This window comes from Pongo pygmaeus, chromosome 10, assembly GCF_028885625.2.
Source record: "Pongo pygmaeus isolate AG05252 chromosome 10, NHGRI_mPonPyg2-v2.0_pri, whole genome shotgun sequence".
Taxonomy (NCBI): domain Eukaryota; kingdom Metazoa; phylum Chordata; class Mammalia; order Primates; family Hominidae; genus Pongo; species Pongo pygmaeus.
In genome coordinates, this window is record NC_072383.2 from 101,811,096 (window position 1) to 101,832,243 (window position 21,148).

The 21,148-nt window shown below is 38.6% G+C and overlaps 1 protein-coding gene across 4 annotated transcripts in view; it reads right to left on the minus strand.

Moving 5' to 3' along the window:
- Positions 1-1,201: 1,201 nt before the first annotated feature.
- The window catches only part of C10H12orf42 (chromosome 10 C12orf42 homolog), a 187,561-nt gene continuing 167,614 nt past the window's right edge, over positions 1,202-21,148 (minus strand). For all 4 annotated transcript variants that reach the window (XM_054445701.1, XM_054445702.1, XM_054445700.1 and 1 more), the window contains 2 exons: positions 5,240-5,611; positions 1,202-1,815 (listed from right to left, as the gene is read on the minus strand). In XM_054445701.1, coding sequence (XP_054301676.1) covers positions 1,367-1,815; positions 5,240-5,611 — 821 coding nt within the window. In that variant the 3' untranslated portion in view covers positions 1,202-1,366. The remainder of the gene's footprint in view (positions 1,816-5,239; positions 5,612-21,148) is intronic.

A 21,148-nucleotide genomic window follows, 5' to 3' on the forward strand; every position in this document is an offset into this window, starting at 1 on the left:
AAGTTGAATTATGATTGTCACATGAACTCTGGTGAGCAGATGCCATTATATCCTCAGGAAACCACAGCAATCAACATTGATAACCTGTACATTGTCTTATAATAAACCATGTTAATAAATAAATAAAAATAAAAGCATATTTATTATTAAAAAATCATATTAATCTGGAACCAAGAAAGCTCTAAAGTTTAGGGATTCCATTTTTCTTTAAAGTGCATAATTCCTAAAGCATGCTAATATTAAAAAAAAAGTAAATGGTCTTCAGTCTCCAAAGGACTAAACAGACTCTTAAATGTTAAGAAGTTATTACTTATAACATTTCATTCCTCTCAAAACATTGAGACTTAAATTTGGACTGGAGACATTATGCTGTCTTAAATGTAATCATACTATGTATATTAATTTGAACTGAAGCAAAAAAAAAGTTTTATTTATTTATTTATTTATTATACTTTAGGTTTTAGTAAGATTTGACAACCTCCATCTATCAAACTCTGTGAATCCAAGCTTGTGGGAAAATTCCAAGGAACTTGAGTGCAAAACTGCATGTAAGCATATCGGTCACATTGACTTCTCTTTGTTTCTGAAGGGGAAAAAAAAACCTACTATATTAAAAAGAGAAAAACTAAACTCATAAAATCAATTGATAAAGTTGGTCTCAGAATCCCACCATGAAGAAAAGCTGCTATATTAAACAAAATAAAAGGTATTGCCTAAAATTACTAGTTTGATAAAAGGTTCCCTAAGCTGCTCCAGTTTTTTATATTACAAATCAGCAAATTCAGCACCTCTTTTACATTAAACTTGGTTCCAAGTATTTCAGGGCCTCACACTGGGGTCCAGCTTCAGGTTTCTGACATTAAACCCTTAATACGACATGAAAAATTCCCCTGGGCACATCAGGAGTAATTAAATTACATGTAAATTATTAAATTACAGACATTCAATTATGTTTTCCCAACCTCTCTTTAGAAATTCTAAAGGCCCTTAGAAAACATCCTTAAGCCAAAGGCGAAGCTGGCAAGTGAAACCGTTTACCTGCGAAAGCAAAACAAAGAGGGGTCCTCACAATCCCACGAGGCACGTTGCAAAGTGGCACGCGATGTACCCCATCCCTATTGTGAGGCACAAATTCTTTGTAACACTGGGAGACACCGCAGAACAAAAATACTATTAGAGATGCTTCAAAAGGAACATTTTTGGCTGCGCTAGGGACTTTTGACATTATTTATTAGGTTCAAAAATGCTTCACAAAAGCCTAACAATGGTTCTGTGGAAACCAGTACATCTGAGGCCCTGTCTGTTGTTCTGAGCAGGCATTGATTTGAAGATGGGCAGCACTCGCCGAACAATTCCCTCGCAGCGGTCAATGTAAGTGAGCATTCACCACCGGCCTAGAAAGGGCCTGTGAACAAACCGTATGGAAACGCCGGGTTGGGAGGGGGGGTGCTGAGGAGCAAACCTTTATTAACCTCTTGGAGGGGAAATGGGTGGAAGCACCGGCCAGCAGAGGAAGGGGCGCTCCTGCCAGATTGCCATGGAGGGAGGTGTCCGCCTGAGGCCTCCTGTCCCGCGGGGTATGAGGATGCTTGGGGAGCATCTCCGGCGCCATGGCAACCGCGCCTCTTCCGACGGGATTTCCGGACGCGCCCAGGAGTCTGCTTTGGATGTCGGGGTGTGCCTGAGCGCCTGCTGGGACTGCCATCCTCTCCTCCGGCTCGAGCTCTGTGTTACTCGGGCCGGTGCTCTGCAGAGCGCCGGGCGTCTGGCTCCTCCTGCAGAGGCCGATGGCAGTGGAAGGTCTGGCGGCAGAACCTGGAAGGCAAAGCAGGAAAGCAGGACAGAGATGAGGCTCAAGCGTGCGGGACCACACCGCACCCCAGCGACAACTGGACGTCTGAGAAATCAACATTTGTAATGTGCTCAGAGGGGAAAGAAAAAAAAAAAAACCCTGACATGATCCTCACCTGCCTTCCCATATTTCTCTAAGAAAACAAAAATGCTATCTATTCCTCTCCTGTTCTTTGAAACCACCTACCCAACGCCTCAAAAAAAAAAAAAAAATAGCTTTTGCATAATCCTCAGAAAACTTTCTGTTTCAAGGAAAACTGTTCAAAACTCCTGAAGAGAGAGACACAGAAGAATCGGTGGCTAAAATAGGGCCCGAACTTCTAAATGAAGGGAAAGTTTGTGAATGGAAAATTGTCAAGTGGAGTTATTAATGGATATGTAAAAGCAAATGTGCCTACAGCTCCTGTAGGCTATCAACTGATGATTTTTTTAAATGCAGGAGGCTGTTACTTCATAAGTTTTATTGGAAACTTCAAACCAGCTGAAGATTAAAACAAACAGTAAATTAACCTAAGACTGGGTCTACATCACACACACATATCCACTAATACTAATAAGTTTGACTTTTTTCTTTCTTTGCCCAACGAAATAGTTTTTCCATACAAAAGATGTGTTTTTTTACAACATAGCCAAGACTGCTATATGTGTGTGTGAATATATATATATATTCACAAACATGTATTTACCTACATTTTCATATGTATATATAAACTTCCATATTATATAATATATTGCATATATAAACTTCAAAATTTATATATAAATACATATATAAATCATGAAGCTTTTACCTGAGAAATTCTGCCCATTGACCTACACAAATTAAAATCTAATTCTTCAGTAGTGACTTAAGATAATTTATGTGCCTTAAATAAAAAATGTATGTGCTTTAAATCACTTTCTAGAAGCTTTCAAAAGGTTTTTAATAGCATTTGAATGTCTAGAATATTTGGAGCAACTCAGATCATTCCAAAATTCAAAAAATATGTAAAATAATTAAAATGAATAGTACCTTCCTAACAGTGGATGTCAAACAGCCAGTCTATCCTTATGTAATTCAGTTTAGTTCATTGCACTCTGTTCTATGCCTAGTATGTACTGAGCACCTCCCTCTGCACATTCCACATGCCCAAGTCAAACAGTGAAAATTTTTTTGTGAATCTGAACTCTCCAATGCAGGAATCACTTCCCGAAATAAAGGCAGAATGGCATTTTAATATCTCCAAGTAAATGAAAACTTTCAAGCATGTTGCTTTGTGAACACTAGGTGCTTAATAGCTGTTGATTTGGATTTCTGGCCCTGTCAGATGAACCATTCACTGCCATCAATATTCAGTGCAAGAAGAATCCTCCAGAGAACATTGATGTAGCTTTGGAGTTTGGAGCAACAGGGCATGACCTAGACAGGATATGCTTTCCTATGTCTTGAGCCAAAAAATAGAAATTTCCTTCCCTGAAAGCAATTTAGTAATGATACATTTTGCAACAAACTATCTTAAAGGAACAGTGTGGTATAATGAAATAAAGCTCTGGGGTCAAGACTTCATAGATTCAAATCTTGGTACATGATCTGGCCTAAGTCTCTTTGTCCTTACCCGAAAGATGGGAATTATATTACCTACTTCACAGGGTTGCTAGTGAGATTGAGTTTGTTCATTCATTTATTAATATTTGAATGCCCAGTATGTGCTCAGTAGTATTCTAGATCTTGGGGATACAGACGGAATATGGCAGGCAATAAAAAGTAGGGAGGAGACGCAGACTAACAAGTAAGTGAATGAATAAATGTTAAGTGCCAGCTGGTAATAAATCCTAGGATGAAAAATAAACTGAGAAAGGAAGTTGAGAAAGACCTAAGTAGGTGACATTTCAAGTCAAAGACTTGAAATGAGAAAGGAAACTAGCTAAGTATTGGAGGAAAGAATCTGACAAAATGTTAAGCATCAAGTACATGGCAAGTGCTCAGTACTCAAGAGTCACCATAGTCATATTTAGAACCTGGATCTAGAAATACTCTGACCTGGATTCTGCACTAAACCATAGGAAAATAACAGTTTCTATCTCAGAGGAGAGTCATGCAGATCAAAACTGAAGATGTACATTCCAATTTCAACATATTGCCTTATTCATAGTAAGAATTCAAAAGTGTTAGCCAACCAGCATCTTCTGTTTCCCATCACCAGGCCCAGCCTCCCAGAAACAAAGGAATCTCTGACATAGCCTTTCTGGAAGAAGGTCTCCCAGCCCCCTGCTTGAGCACTTCTAGCCCATGCAGTACATTCTCTTATAGTTCAAGGAAAGTTCTCCTTTGTATTGAGTCAAAATCTATCTCTTTTGTCTTCTGGTCAACTCCAACAAACTGTACAAACATGTGGAGGGAAACCTACCTCAAAAGGTCCCTATAAAGCAGGGGTGTCCAATCTTTTGGCTTCCCTGGGCCACACAGGAAGAAAAAAAGAATTGTCTTGTTTTGGGCCACAAATAAAATACGCTAACACTGATGATAGCTAATGAGAAAAAAAACTCACAAATAATCTCATGTTTTCAGAAAGTTTACGAATTTGTGTTGGGCCACATACAAAGCCATAGACCATGAGTCGGACAAGCTTGCTATAAATGAAAAGACTATATAACATCAAGTCTCATCCTTCTTCTACATGACAGCTCTTGGAATATTTGGAGATCCACATTTTTTCCTTACATTTTCTCTCCTCCAGTCTGAACATCAGCACCATAAGTAACACCACCATCATCACCACCCCCATTAAGCCCTTACTATGTTCAGGAAATTTTATTTATATAAATCATTTAATTTGAAGTAATAATTGTCATTTTTTACAGATAAAAAATGGGGCTGCAAAAACATTTATAAGACTTGATCATGGCTACAGATCTGAGATGGGAGAGAGGTGATATTTGAGCACAGTCGAAATTTATCCCTTCTGGGCCATGTTCTTACTTTGAATCATTCCTCCTATATCCTGTGCTGTGAATTCACAACTTCCTTGTCTGTAAAATGGGGATAATAGTATGATCTGCCTGAATATTATATGAGGATTCCATAAAATAATATAAAATGCCTAGCACAGTGTCTGGCACATGGTGAAAGCTTAATAAGTGGGGCTGGAATGGTGATGATAATAGCTGTCATTGTCAGGTGCAATAACTGAATCATCAAATTACCTGTCAAGTCACACCTGTTCTCTCCTCCAATATAATGCTTGACAACAAGCAGACTTTCATTGAAGACTGGCTACTACCGTTCTTACAGTACCTTCTAGAATAGGACTGACCATGAAGTCAATATTTTTTCTCTTTATATTGAAGTTAAAAACAAAATGTGACAGGTTGAAACAAGAAGAGTCAGTAACCACAACATGATACTTACCAGAATTTTTCTTGGGACTGCTCAAGGGCTGGCCGTTAGGTCTTGTGTGTCTATTGATGTGTATGCCCTGAGCCTCCAGGTGAACAGGATTTACTGAGTGTGCCCAATTAGGCTTTTTAACCAGTTGTTCCAAAAATGAACTGTTCCAAGCCTGCTTGGGTGCTCCTCTGGCTCTCTCCTCAGTTTCTCCTCTGGCAGTAAAAATCAATGGGGCCTCATCAGTTTCACTGCATGGTGCTGGAGAGGAAAGGAGTTCTTCATAGCTTTCTTCATCAAAAGAAACTGTGCTTACAGAAGACCTGGGGACTATGTACTGGCAAGTATGAAGTAGTCTTTTACACGCCATTGAACTTTGAGTCCTTTCTGGAAATACTGTGAAAGGTAAACACATTCGTTTGAAAAATTCACCAAAAACATCTGCTAAATTAATGGCAGGAAGGATGGAGTCAGGTAATACGTAAACTTTTGGTTGCTTGTTTTGTGTTTCTACTCTGAGTAAACAAAGTAGACTGGGGTAGCTGAGTAGGAGAAGAAGAAGAGGGGAGGGTCTTCTAGTTATGTTGAAGGCACTGTGTGAGGCCCCAGACATGTTTGTCACTGAATCCTCAAAAGAATCATATCTAGCAGATAGTATTATTATCTCTCTTGCGCAGGTCAGAAAGCTAGTTTTGAGGCTTATGGGTTGAATTGTGTTCACTCCCTCCCCTCCCTGCCAAAAAAGATATATTAAAGTCCTAACCCCCAGCACCTGTGCATGTGACCTTATTTGGAAATAGGGTCTTTGAAGATGTAACCAAATTAAGATGAAGTCATTCTGGATTAGGGTGAGCCATAATCTAATAAGACTGGAGCCCTTATAAGAGAAGGAAACTGAGATACACAAGAGAATGTCATGTGAAGAAAAAGACACAGAGGGAAGACCCAGGTGAAAACAGGGACAGATATTGCAGATACCCTGCTGCAAGCCAAGGAACACCTGGGCTACCAGGAGATGGAAGAAGCCACAAGGAAGATCCTACCCTAGGGGCTTCAGAAAAATCACAGACCCATGAACACCTTGATTTTAGACTTGTAGCTTCCCAAACTGAGAGAATACATTTCTGTTTTTTTAAGTCACCCATTTTGCGGTAATTTATTACAGTGGTCCTAAGAAACCAACACAGGCTTAGAGCAAGTAGCTTGCTAAAGGTCACACAAATAATTAGCAGAGTTGAAACTTGAATCCAGATCTGTCAACCCCGTAATCCAATATTGACTGCTCAAGCCACTCCTTTTGATGCACTGTCAGAAGGTAAAAAAAAAATCTCAATTGCTTAAAACTGCCCTATAATATTGTAAAGATCACAGAGAGAAAAGAGCTATACCACCCACATTGATTCTTATCCAACAGTTGATGTGAGTTTCTTTACCTAATTCATTTCCACCGGGAAACTGACAGCCCACTGTGTCAACTCGAACCATTCATATCTACATTTCTAGCGTGTCAGTAGAAAGTAAACAGGAAAAAAGTCCCCAGCTGTCAAAGATATTAATGAGCAGAGCTAGTGCAATGCCACATTTCCCTGTCACTGGTGATGGTGGCCTGGAGGAGTTGGAGATAAGACAGTTTAAAGATATATCTAAGAAGCAAATCTGGCTTCTTAGCCAATTTGGTAGTGGGTTGGTTATGGGAGGAAGAGGCACACAGAAAAAGGGAAGAATAATTCCCTAGATTTACAACTAGATGAATGGTAGAGGGGCATGCACATGTGCGCACATGTGTGTGTAGGTGTGTGCTTGTGTGTGCATGCAAATGTAGGATTGAGATTTGAGTGTTGAGATCTCTTTTGGGGAGAGGGGTGCTGTGAAAGGGATGAAAAGATACAAGATTCATTTGCCTTTATCTTATTACCCAAGCCAATTCTTTTTGAGATTCTTGCTTCCATATAAATAAAAATGAATTATGGTTTGTTTCTAAGTTAAGATATTCTTCACAGTGGTGTCAGTGCAAGCTCTGAAGTTTGGTGAGCTGGGTTTGAATCCTGATTCTACAAAATAATAGTTGTGTAAACTAGAAAAAATTCTCTAGGTTTACTCTGCCTCAGTTTCTCATTCATAAAATAGGAATAATCATATCTACCTCTAGGAATATTCTAACTATTAATAGTAGATTAGATAATGCACATAAAGTACTTAGGGTAGTAGTTGGCATTTAGAAAACGCCTGACAAATTTTGAACATTATATAGTATACTAGAGTTTACATGGAAAAATGCTTATTATAATGCAACATAAAAGTATATAATTTTGATTTTTAAGAGGCAAAGAATAAAAACTGGAAGAAAATCAAATTAACAGTTGTTTCTCAGAGATATAATTCAAACTCTGGGTAACTTCTATGTAATATTCAAATTTTATGCACTGAATATGTTTTACTCTTATAATTCAGAAATCATCTTCAATTAGACAGTGCAGATAAACTTTAGAGAGTCAATGTAGTTTAGCATTCCTTACCATTTATTTAATTGGATGACCTGTCACCTAACAGTAACATGGAATGAGATCATTCATGGAGGGAGCAGAATGAGGAAGGATAAGTGTTTAGAGCTTTGGGATCTGACTGGGTGAGGTGTTGAGCAGACTTATCTGGACAAATAAAGGGCAATTTGCAGGAAGGCATTGGGCCTGAGGTAGCATGAACAAATGACCCAGCTTGCTGTGATATAAATTGTGTCCCCTAGAAGATACGTTGAGGTCCTAACCTCCTGTGCCTGTGAATGTAACCTTATTTGGAAATCAGGTCTTTGCAAAGATAATTAAGCTAAAATGGTGGTCCTTAATCCAATATGACTGCTGTCCTAATAAGAAAAGAAAACAGAGATACGGACGTGCAGGAAGAATCCCATGTGATAAGGAAGGCAGAGATTGGAGGGGTGTACCTACAAGCCAAGGAACCCCAAATATCACCAACAACCACCAAAAGCTAGGAAAAAGGCACTGAATAGCTTTCTCCTTCAGAATCTCCAGAAAAAGCCAACGCTGCTGGTAGCTAAATTTGGACCTCTGGTCTCCAGAATTGTGAAAAAATAAATTTATGTTGCTTTAAGCCAGGTGGTTTGTGATACTTTCTTATAGCAGCCCTAGAAAACTATTATGCCTACAATAGCTCCAGTTTACACATGTTGTCCCAGAGTACAGTTGACCCTTGAACTGAGCAGGTCCACTTATATAGGAATTTTCTTCTGCCTCTGCCACCCCTGAGGCAGCAAGACCAACCCCTCCTCTTCCTCTTCCTCCTCAGCCTACTCAACATGCAGACAAAGATGAAGACTTTTATGATGATCCACTTCCACTTAATGAATAGTAAATATATATTTTACGATTTTCTTAAAAACATTTTCTTTTCTTTAGATTACTTTATTGTAAGAATACAGTACATAATAAAAATAACATACAAAATATATGTTAATTGACTATATTATCAATAAGCTTCCAGTCAACAGAAGACTACTAGTAGCTAAGTTTTGGGGGAGTCAAAAATTATATGCAGATTTTCAACTGTATGAGAGGTCAGCACCCCTAACCTCTACCTTGTTCAAAGGTCAGTCGTAATTATTAGTACCAGCTCTTTTCACTCAAAAAAAAAAGTGTCCAGATTTGGGGGATAGAAAAGAGGGAAAACCAGGAATTGGTAGGTGTGAAATGGGAGCAGGAAAAGGTTAGAGTTCTTGAGTTCTACCAGGTAGAAGCAACCACGCTGGAGTGTAACAACTTGTAGCAAGACACATATTTCCTGAATTCAAGGCACAGTCAAATGGCTAAGAGGGCATTGGCCATGCCAGGTGCCCAGACACAGTCCTCCTGAGCCACAGCTTTGTCCGAGAGTGGAGACCAAAGCAAATGCCTTCAGAGGCCAGGTGGATGACAGAAATGAAAGAAGGGTCCAAGTGGGGATACCCTGGGGTGATATGTCCAGTATAAGGGGCCAGAGACCTTCAGATCCTGTCTTTTATTGCTATGAGAGAATGTGGGTCCACTGTAGACAGTTGATATAGTTTGTATATTTGTACCCCACCCAAATCTCATGTTGAATTGCAATCCCCAATGTTGGAGGTGGGCCCTGGTGGGAGGTGATTGGATAATGGGGACAGATTTCTCATGAATGGTTTAGCACCATCCCTCTGGTGCTGTTCTTGTGATAGTGAGTGAGTTATCCTGAGATTTGGTCATTTAAAAGTGTGTGGCACCTCCTCCCCTTCTCCCCTACTCTCTCTCTCTCTATGTCTCTCTCTCTCTCACTCGCTCCTACTTTTGCCATGGGACTTGCCTATTTCCCCTTCTCAGGAGTCAATTAAATCTCTTTTCTTTGTAAATGACCCAGTCTCAAGTATTTCTTTACAGCAATGCACAATAGTCTTTCTGGATTTTCAGGAAAAGAAGAAATATGTATTTTTATGCATGTGAAAACCTCTGAGTTTTAAATGTTGGTAACATTTTGGATTTTTTTAATGTAGTGTGAGATACACAAAACACGACTGCTCTTGGAATCATCAGAGGCCACCAATTTGTGTCTTTGGCCTATGCCAGCCTGGTAAAGGCCAAGCTATCAATTACCTCCTTTCATAGAATCTTCACCCCAGAACATGATTTTATAAATATTCAGCTTAGAACAGTGGGAATGCATTTGCAAACCCTGTGTGCAAGCAGATTTTAGAACTCTAGAAATCTGGTCTACCTCCAAAACGTTAGGCTTTTCATTTTCATTTTAATTGGTTGCCTCATTTCATCTTAGAAAATGTCTACCAGAATTTGAAACAGTAGACAAATTTAGCAGGCTTTCCCAAATGCAGAGAAACATTTAGAATCTTTCAAAACAATAGCGCTGGATCTCTTGATCTTAAAGGAAAACAAACAACACTAGAACCAATAGCATTCTATCTGCCCTTGCTCTGTTGTTCAAATACCAAGAACAAGATGGAAGGCCTGAGGTACTTTATACACTTTCGCATTCCAGGAGTTATGGGTTGAAAGAGACCTTAAAGGTCATCTGAGGCTGAGCCCCCAGCAACTTCAATATCCACCTCTGTTTAAATACCTCCAGGGAACTGGATCTTATGATCTGTGCATTAAAGATTTCACTGCTTCTCAGAAGAGAAAGTAACTTTGTATTTGCAATATTAACAGGCATTGTGTGTGTGTATGTGTGTGTGTGTGTGTGTGTATTCCTTATACTTAAGTATAGGGAATAATTAATAAGCCACTAGGTATGATGTTGGGACAGGTGGTGACTGTGCTTATTTATTTAGTTATTCAATCAATATTTATAGCTTCTACCATATACTGAGTACTACCCCAGTGATTACCCAGGCCAATAGAAGTGATCCTTTTAAGACTAAGTTGATCAGCTGATTTATTGCAAAATGAACTTCAGCAAACCAGAACCTTCTAGTGTCTCAGACACCTGAATGAATTTTGGGTTACCTCTATGATACAACTACAACTACCAGGTTGCCTAAGTGGCTACAGCAACCAGTTGTTTTGGCATTAAACAATCAGAAACAGAGACTGTTGGAAAAGGAAAGTCCTTTTGCAATCTCCAGTGGCTTTTATTAATAGTATTCTTTATAATTTTTCAAATCTACCATTCTAGATAGTGACAGAACTTGAGCCAAAATCCATAGCCCATGACTTAAAGTCCAGTGCTTTTTGTTACGTGACACATCCCTTGCATCGAATACAGTATTTCTCAATCCTGGCTGCACATCAGACAATACCTGACATGCTTTTAAAAATATAAACACGTGCTCCCACCCTTGACAAATCAGTGAGAGTGGGACCCTAGTATCTGTTCATGGTAAATCCTTCAGTGATGAAAATGTATAATCAGGGCAGGGAGCTACTGATCTCAGTCACTCATCAGAGATTTCAGGTGCTATTATCATTTTTATTCAGTCAAACAATCATGAATATACTAGAGCTATAAAATCGATAAAGTCTTTCTCCTCAGGTGTCTTTCTATCGATGGTCCTCATTTCAGAAACCAGCATTATTTGCTCCTTTACAACTTGCATGTTCCTTTACATTTTGTTTTCATACCAGTAACTCCACTTGAGCCTCACAAAAACTCTCTGGCTTACTCATGTTACTGAGGAGGAAACAGAGATACAAAGAGAGGAAGTGTCTTGTTACACCCCCTTCTTAGGCAGTGAAGAAGCGGAGTTTAGGACCCAGGTCTTCAGATTTGGGGAGAGTTTTGTTTTTCTACTACACAATCAATGCCAGTAGTGCCAGAGGATACATGTGACTCCCGTGAACTGGGCTTGATGAAGCGAGGTGGATGCAAGTGGTCATGGTGCTAACAGCTAACAAATGCTGGGTACTGACCATTGGCCAGGCCCTGCTCTATTGTCCATGCCTTGGCCCATAGAAAATGCTATCAGCATTATTTCTAACATACAGAAGAAGAAATGATATCTTTAAAAGGTCAAGTACTCTCTAAATTGCCCAAAGTTCCAATGAATAATATGAGCAGGATCAGAGTTTAAACTATCTGCCTCTCGAGGACCAACATCCTTAACCGTGTCCTCCAGCTTCCTCAGGCTACTGACGCAAGGGCACAACTTTTCCCAACTACTGATACACTTGGGGCTTTTTTGGTGTTTTGGTTGTTAAAAAATTCTTTCAAATATTCAAGTTTTACCAGTTATTTTAATGTGTAAGCATCTCTGTGTCTTATTTTGCAGCACAGGACTTCCATCTGTTGCCAATTTTATATGAAGTAATATTATGGCAGATGATTTCAAGGTACAATAAAATAAAGAATCTATTTTACAGAAACAACTTCTCATTCCTTTTGAGCTGCAAAGCAGTTCATGATAAATCATGACAAATGCTGATGTATTCATTTTCAGTTTTGATTCAATAGAAAAAGACAAATATGTTAAGTCCTGTACTTTCAGCCCCTCTGAGATACCAGCGAGCTGACCACTTCACACCCACTTCTTGTAGCTATCCCTTAAAAAATAACTTCTATGTGTTCATTTTTCCACTCTGTCTTTTCCTCTCTCTCATGCTTGTAACTCTAGCATGTTCATGTTATGAAAAAACTAGAGGCAATTGTCCTAAAAGGAGAAATGAAACAGAGACAATTAATTCCCCAAAGCTCATTTTGCCTTTCTCTCTAGGCACAAATAAGAGCTTGAAGCTAATCGATTTCATCTCTGGCATATCTAAAGTCCAACATAAACCTCAAATAGATTTTCTACTAATGCTAAAACTCCAGTGTTAGGCTTTAAAAAGTATTCTTAGACCACATAATGGGGTTTAATGAAGGCTGCCATCTCCTATTCAGCTTTTTAGCTAACTGGGGAGTGAAAGTCATTTTTAAGCTAATAGGGTTGAAGCAAAGGAAGAGTCTGAGATGCACCATACCCAAGAGGTGGCAGAGCTTGGAGGCCAAAAGCACAAGCACTGGACCCAGACTGCTCAAGTCAAATCTATGCTTTTCCCCTTCCCAGCTGTGTTACCTGTTACCTAGGCCCAGCTACTTAAGTGTTCTCTGCCTCAGTTTTCCCATTCATAAAATAAAAATAATGATAATATCTATCACACAGGATTGGTATGAAGATTAAATGAATTAAACAACAGTTTAGAGCAGTACCTGCCACATAGGACATACTTAACAAGTCTTAGCTGTTATTATCGTTGTTGTTATTACTTCCTTCCTCTCTCCCTCTGTAGCTCCTGAATGACCTCTTTCGGTGGCAAGAACTCAAGTAGAAAATTATATCTTTTTCATCCATGCAGGGTTTGCCTCATCTTATACATTTCTTCATTCAAAAATATTTATTGAATGCCTACTATGTGCCTTGTCCTGTACTTGACCCTGGAGATATGACAGAATAAGGCAAATGTATGCCCTCATGGGGCTTGCAATCTACAAGGGGAAGGCGGCAAAAGCAGGCCACAGTTACATGGTTATAAATAGCAGTGAGTGATATTAATGAAAAACAAGGTGCTGAGACAGAGGAGACCTGTGAAGATGATATTTAATCTGAGACTAGCCTGAAGGCTGAAAAGGGCTTAGTCATTTCAGGAGTGGAAAAAAAGAGTATCCCAGCCTGACAAAGACAGATGGGTTTTCAGAACTGAGAGCAGCCCGGATAGATGGAGGGAAAGGGCAGGAGAGGTGTTGGGATGTTGCACAACATACGATAGAAAGCAACCAAGGGTTTTGAGAGCAGAAGCAGTTTAGAGGGCAGCCAGCAGTTGCCCAGTGAAAGGTGATGGCAACTTTGATGTGCCTGGTAGTTTTTTACAGTGAATCCAAATAGTCAAACAATGATCTGTTTACCTAGAGCAGAAGCCTCTGGAATTGTAAACTGGTAGGAATATTTAAAAGGTAAATTTGATGAGCTGTAGGAGGCTAGTTATGAACTAGCTTGAGAATAAAAATCTTCTGGGGACCAGGTTTAGAGAGAACCTATATTTTAGTGAGTTTTGCCTCAAGGAACTCCACTAGTTTCCCAAGGTGAAAGTCTGAAAAAGATTCCGTCATGGATTTGACAGGAGGAAGAGAAGAGTAATCATTGTGAAACATGGCCAGGGAATTCTTCATAACAAAAGCATATTAGGGCCTTGTTCTAGCCGAGGGAAGGGAATCTTTCCCACTCCAGCCCCCTTTAGCCTTCTTGCCTTACTTACCTAAGAGGGAGAAAAAAATGCTAAGAAACACTTGTGAAGGTCACAGGCACACTTACTAAAAGACTGAGATTTAATCATAATATTATAGAATCTTTCCCCTCCATCCATACCTTATCATCACACCAACAGGGCTTCAGTATAATAACGGTGGATTACAACTAAATATGTTGCAAGATGCAGCCTCTCTGTGTGAAAGGGTAGTTAGGGAATCTCAAAGTCCAGAGAATAGGAAAAAGAAAGAACACTGGACAAATTTGAAGCCTCTGGCCCCTACGGCTGTAACAAACATTAAACACAACCCGACATCTAGCCAGATTAACATAAAACCTCATACTAAAGATTTGTTTATCCCAGTTTCTATTACCTGATACATCATGCTTCGTCTTCAATAAAAATTATGAGGCCTACCAAAAGGCACAAAAAGATACAGGCTAAAGAGACAAAGCAAGCATAAGAACCAAATTCAGATATGACATGGATGTTGGAATTTTCAAATAAAGAATTTAAAATAAATACGATTAATATGGGCTCTAATAGAACAAGTAGACAACATAAAAGAACAGATGGCAAGGTAAACATAATGATGAAAACTCAGAATCAAAAAGAAATGCTATAAATAAAAAACACTGTAACAGAATTAACAAATGCCTTCGATGGGTTCATCTGTAGATTGGAAATGGCCAAAGAATCAGTGAACTTGAAGATAGGTCAGTATGAACTTCCCAAACTAAAATGGAAAGAGAAAAAAAACCCAGAACATAAAAGAACTGTGGGACAATTTTCCAAGGTGCAGCATATACATAATTGTAATATGTGAAGGAGAAACAGAGGGAGAGAATGGGACAGAAAAAAATATATGAAATAATTATGGTTAAGAACTTCCTAAAATTAATGACAGACACAAAACAGTAGATCCAGACATCTCAGAGGACATTTAGAAAATTTACAGGAGACATACACCTTATAGAAGAATGAGGATAACAGTTACAGTGAGAGATCTATTGAACAACATGGTGACTACAGTTAATAACATCATATTGTGTTTTGAACATTGCTAAGAGGGTAGATTCTAAGTGGTTTCACCACAAAAAATGATAAGTATGTAAAATAATACATAACTTAATTAACTTGATGGGGCCATTCCACAGGTATATATATATTTCAAAACATCACACTTCACACTATAGATATATATATACACACACACGCAGACAAAATGCTTTTATATACATATACACACACGTACTGATGCAGTATATATATATATACACACACACAGTACTAATACAACATATACATATATATACACATATAGTACTGTATATATATATACTGATACCGATATATATATACTGATATAAATAGTATATATACACACACACTATTTTTATTTGTCAATTTAAAATTTACTTAAAAACAGATTACAGTAGACTTCTCATCAGAAATCATGAAAGCAAGAAAATAGTGGAATAAAATATTTAAACTATTGAAAAACAGAAAACACCAACCCAGAATTCTATATCCAGTAAAATTATCCCTTCAGCACTGAAAGAAAAACTAAGACTGTTTTAGACACACACAAAAATGAGAAATTCATTGCCAGCCTACTTGCCCACAGGAGAGGTTAAAAGAAGTTTTTTGGGTAAAGGGAAAATAGTATAGGTCATAAACTCATCTACATAAAAAAGAAAAGACTTGGAGAAGGAATAAATAATATGAAATCTTTTTTTGTCTCATTCTTGATTGATCTAAAAAGTAACTGCTCCTAAAAGAGCTTACGGCCTGTTTCATTCCAAAAAAGCCCCCTGTGACCTCCATCATGTCTCCTTTTCCTACTTTATTTTTATTTGATTAACCATATACCATATGTGTAACTGTTCACAAGTTTAATGTTCATTTCCTCACTAGAATGTAAGCCCCATGAGGGTAAGTACCAGCTCTGAGCCATATCCCAAGCACTTTGCACATAGTAAATTCTCAAAAACTTATACTTGGAAAAAAAAAAAGAGTAAATGAATGAATCCCTCATCTCTCCAGTGAATGCTCTTCAGTATTACAATGTCACCCTACTCCGTGTCGCCAGATCACTTCTGTCCTCTTCTGCAGAGTTCCCTCGGGGTAACCACTTCACTTCTCTTTCCTCCGAGATTGGTCCACGTTGCTCAGGTTATCAAAGTCACTCATTCCAGCTCTAGTCACCACAGTGGCTTGCCTCCATCAAAGGTGGCAAACAAGTTTTGTCTCAAACACCAGTCCCCCAAAATTGGTTGTGGCACCAATTTTTCAAGAAGAGTTCTAGGGCTGTGTCTTGGTTCATGGAGCAATTGCTGATGTCTGCCATGGATGTGGGAAAGTAAAGTTGCTACGAGAAGAAAAGGCATTTGTCATAGCTCAGGCACTCTGCTAAGTATAAATGTGCCTTTTCCTTCTTCTGAGAGAAGGATATTCTTTCTCCCAATATCACTCAACCACCCCCTCCCTCCTAGTAAAGGGACACGTGGGTCAGCCTCTCATCATGCAACAGAAGACAACTGCAGAGTATTCAGATATAGTTCATCCTCCTCCCAGGATACCGCCTCTTCTCCATGACATCATCAGCCTTATTCAGTCACATGTAAATCACAGAAAATCTCCAGCCTAGGGACACAGATTTATATTGGAATGTTTTATTTTTAAATGTCTGGGCTAAACTACAAATTGTTTCAAACATGAGATATAATTTTAAAAACATCGGTCTGAGAGCCACAGCATTTGGTTCTAGTGGATACATTGATTCATTGAATGAATGTCTCTAGGCATTGGTTTCCCCATCTATAGAAAAATAAAAATGATCTCCAAAGTCTTCTCCAATTTTAATAAGCCTATGAGATTCCGAGTAGTTTTTTAACTACACTGAGCATTTTTTTCTTTAATGAACTTCATTTAGTTATTTTTTGAAACACTATGTTACCACATGAAATTGGTATTTTGTAGGTCAAAAATAGTCAAATATAGGCCATTTCACATATTACAACTTAATATCATATGTACAAAAGGGTATGCATATACACATGTTAACATACACATAAAGAAAATAAATAGCCCCAGACTCACCCAATTTCATTATATGAGTATCCACAATGTATTTGTCCATTCTCTTATTGACAGACATAGGAGTGAAGCCCAGTCTTATGTTGTTTTTGTTTTAATATTACCAACATGCTGGGCACGGTGGCTCACGTCTGTAATCTCAGCACTTTGGGAGGCCCCACTTTGGGAGGCCAAGGTGGGTTCATTGCTTGAGGCCAGCCTGAGCAACATGGCAAAACCCAGTCTCTATAAAAATTACAAAAAGCTAGCCAGATGTGGTGGCATGTGCCTGTAGTCTTAGCTACTCCAGAGGTTGAGGTAGGAGGATTGCTTGAGTATGGGAGGCAGAGGCTGCAGTGAGATCACACCACTGCACTCCAGCCTGGGCAACAGAGCAAGACTCCATCTCAAAAAAAAAAAAAAAAGTATTACAAACAAGGCTTCCGTGAACACCCTTGTATATGTCTTCTTGTGCATGTACCCTAGTTTCTCTAGGAGTGCCAAGTCATGAGGTGTGCATATCTTCAATCTTATTATAGAATACCCATTGTTTTCCAAAATGTTTATACCAATTTACACTCCTATAAGCAGTGAATACAGTTTTCTGTTGTTCCATATCCTTGCCAACACTTGCTATTACCTGAATTGTTTCTTGAATTTTTGCCTCTGTCAGGTAGAAAATGGCACTGCATTGTGGTTTTAATATGTATTTTCCTGACAAAGAATGAACTTGAGCATCTCTCCTCCCACTAAATCTTTCATCTGAATTGCTTACAAACTGTATAATTGTGGGCTGAGTTTCAGTCCCTTTCCTTTCTCCTGCCCCGTGTATTCTAACCAGCTGGTGAATAGTGACATAGCCCTGGAGGACACAGTGGGGAGCTCTTGGAGAATCCACAATGTCAATAATCTGCCTCTAAATGAATAACCAGGATTTGACCTTCAGGAATTGTACTCACACAATTCAACTGCCATGCCCCAGTGCAATATTTCACATCGTGCTAAAACTCTGGTGAAGCACTATTTTGCATGCAATTAAGTACTTGAATGATTCTTTCATCTAAATGATTAACTTATGTCAACCACAGCTTGCTAGAGACACAAAAGGCTTGTGCTACCTGCCTGCATTATTAGTCCAGACAACATCTTAGCTTTCTTATATGAGGCTGTTTCCAAGTCTTTCATTCTCCCCACTTCAGAACATACATTTTCTCACTGACTCTTTTAAAACATGATATTAAGATGGGAAAAGGGCTGATATTAAAATTCGAAGGGCTGTACATGTGAACCTTTTAAATCACATCATTCAACAGCACATATTCAGGAAACCAACCCTTCACTGTGTTTATTATTTAAGAAAAAAAGCAAAAATGTTTTCCCCTCATGCTAGAGAATTCAACAGGAATGATGATCTTTCTTAAATGAACCTATGGATAAATAATTCTGATGAATAAAATTAAGGAGAAGAGTGGGGAAAGAGTCACACAGGGAGTCAGAAACAATTGAAAAAGAAATCTAGGCTACCCTCAACCCCAGTCTTTGTTGAAGGGATCACCAGAGATCTACGTAGATATTATTTTGAAATTTAGAGCTTCAACTTGTATGAACAAGAATACCCATGCTGAGTTTTTGCATGCCCCTGTGAAACAGCAAAAGAACCCGACAGACCCTATTCTTGCATTAAAGCAACACACTGTGGAAAGCCTGAAAATAAACCATCTATGCTTGATTAATTAGGTTTGTAAGTATTGTTTCAGAACCAAACAATATTTCTAAAGATTTCAATAGTTCAAAGATTGCCCTATGGCCGTCTGGCCAATACATCTTCTAACACACGCGGTTTACAAGCATTTTTCTTCCCAATATGTTGTCTTTGGTTGGTGCGACATTGTTTGAGTGCAGGGCTATTTGGGTCATAGTGGTTTTCTCCTTCGCACAGCAGTGGTGCTGAGCACAGCACTTTGACCATACATCTTCCATGTCATTTCAATCAAAGGCACATGATACTTCCTGGTGACCAATCAGGAGTGGTCCAGCATCCTAACAGAGGGCATATTGGCAAACCAAGCTTCCTTAATGACAGCCATTGTTCAAGGCCAACAAAAGGGAGGTCCTGAATATTAACATGTGGCCTTGTGTAAAGGTCACCGGTATGGCACATCCATCATATTTCACAACCAAGAAAGAAAACGCTATAAGTTCTGTCAGAACCTACTGCTGTCCACATAAATGTATTAGGCTGACAGGTGACACCAACAAGGCAGATGATCTTGAGTGATTATATCCTCTTTCAACAAACATCCTTTCACTTCTTTGAAGGAGCAGCAGACATTACGGTGAAAGATAATGGTTAAGGAATATACCTCAAGGCCACAGGGGGTTAGAATAATCAGGCAACCTAATTGAAATATTAACTTAATAACATGTAATCATTACACCAAATGGTATCTCCTTCTAACAGGCATAATTTCCCACACTGAGAAGAGAAATCACATATTTTAACACCTCAGAGTCTTCAAGCATCTTCTTAATGGTAAAGACTGGTAAATCCATGAAATTTCTATCAGTAAGATTTAGACTGTTGATACAGTTAGTAAAAAAGAACTTACTCAAAGGCCTGAGTTTACTGACAACGTCATGTTTGGTTAAATGTTATGCAAAGCAAACTATAATGATAGAACTGAATGGAGCTAAATTATGTCACATGAATTCAATACTAAACCTAACAGCAAATAGCAAGCTTTCTTAACTGACAATTGTGCTTAGAGACAGTTCTATATTCAATATTAGAGATATGGGGTTCTGGTTATTAAATATCATCTTTTAAAAAGTTGGACTTTATTTCTAGTTAAGAGATTTGAAAAAAAAATAATCGAGGAAAAGATTAGTGAATAAGCATGTATCTCGTCTGCTGCTTATGCTCACAACAATCTCCCTGTCTACTGAATGACTGCAGTTATTTCTCGCTGTATCCTCATTGGACACATTGTAACCAAATGTCTTAGGTGAGTATACCTTTTTGTTAAAAAAAAAAAAGTTGTAAGTTATTAGAGGGAAGAATATGCATCTTTATGCTTTTCTGAATCCAGCCCAGTGCTTAGCATGCCACGCGCTGTGAGTGTTCTATAGTTGTTTAACAAATGCATTAATACATACAAATAACAATTCTAAGTACTTAAGAAAGTTTTTTAAAAAATTTCTGGTTGGCAATGCATTATTAAACTTATATAGTAATTATGTTTTATTCTGTTTTCTCAGATGCATGCGTGCACACACACACACACACACACACATACACACACACAACTTTCTTTAAGCCAATGATCCTACTACTCTAAGTGGTTTAAATGAGAACTTCCTTACTCTAGAGGCTTCCCTTCTCTGGCTGCAATGGGAAAATCACCCAAGGTGATACCCTACCCCCATCCACAGTTGATTGGTCAAGGTTTGTGCAAGTGACTCATACTTGGACAATTAGACTCCTTTGACGGATTTTTTTTCTTAGGACTTAACAGACCACATCTCAGTACCTTTCTGGAGGCAGATGCTGGCAGCTATTGGAGACCATGTTTTCATATTTCACTGTTTTCACTGCAGAGGCTACAGTGAGCAAAAGAAGATGACATGCAGGAAGAATGAGAGGCACAGATGGAGGTCTCAGGACTGCTGAAGCTCCTGGCTCAGAGCCTCCCTGAGGCCAACCTCACCCCAAAATCCATGTGCTTTGGATATATAAGCCACTTCCCTTTTTGGCCAGCGTACTTCAGATAGATCTCGGTAATGTCTTACCGAAATAACTTTAATAAATTAGTTGCTGTTATTGTATTTCATTAACTAAAACTGCATTTTTTAAAAACGTTTAAACTGGTCTCGCCACCACAAATGTCCAAATTCATAAGAATGCATTAGGTTCATCTGTTATTTCTCTTAAAAAAGTGGAATGCTTATGAAAAAGATACTTGGATAAGTTGTGAAGACTTGTTTTATCCTCATAAATATGGCCAAACTTATTACCATCTCTTAATGAATTCAAAAAACAAAAGTAACAATGACAATGCTCCAGGTAACAATAATGCATAATTGCATATTTCCTACTGGTTATAAAATACTGCTCAGTTCCATTCTATTTGTTCAATTCTGCAGATGATGAAGAAATAGG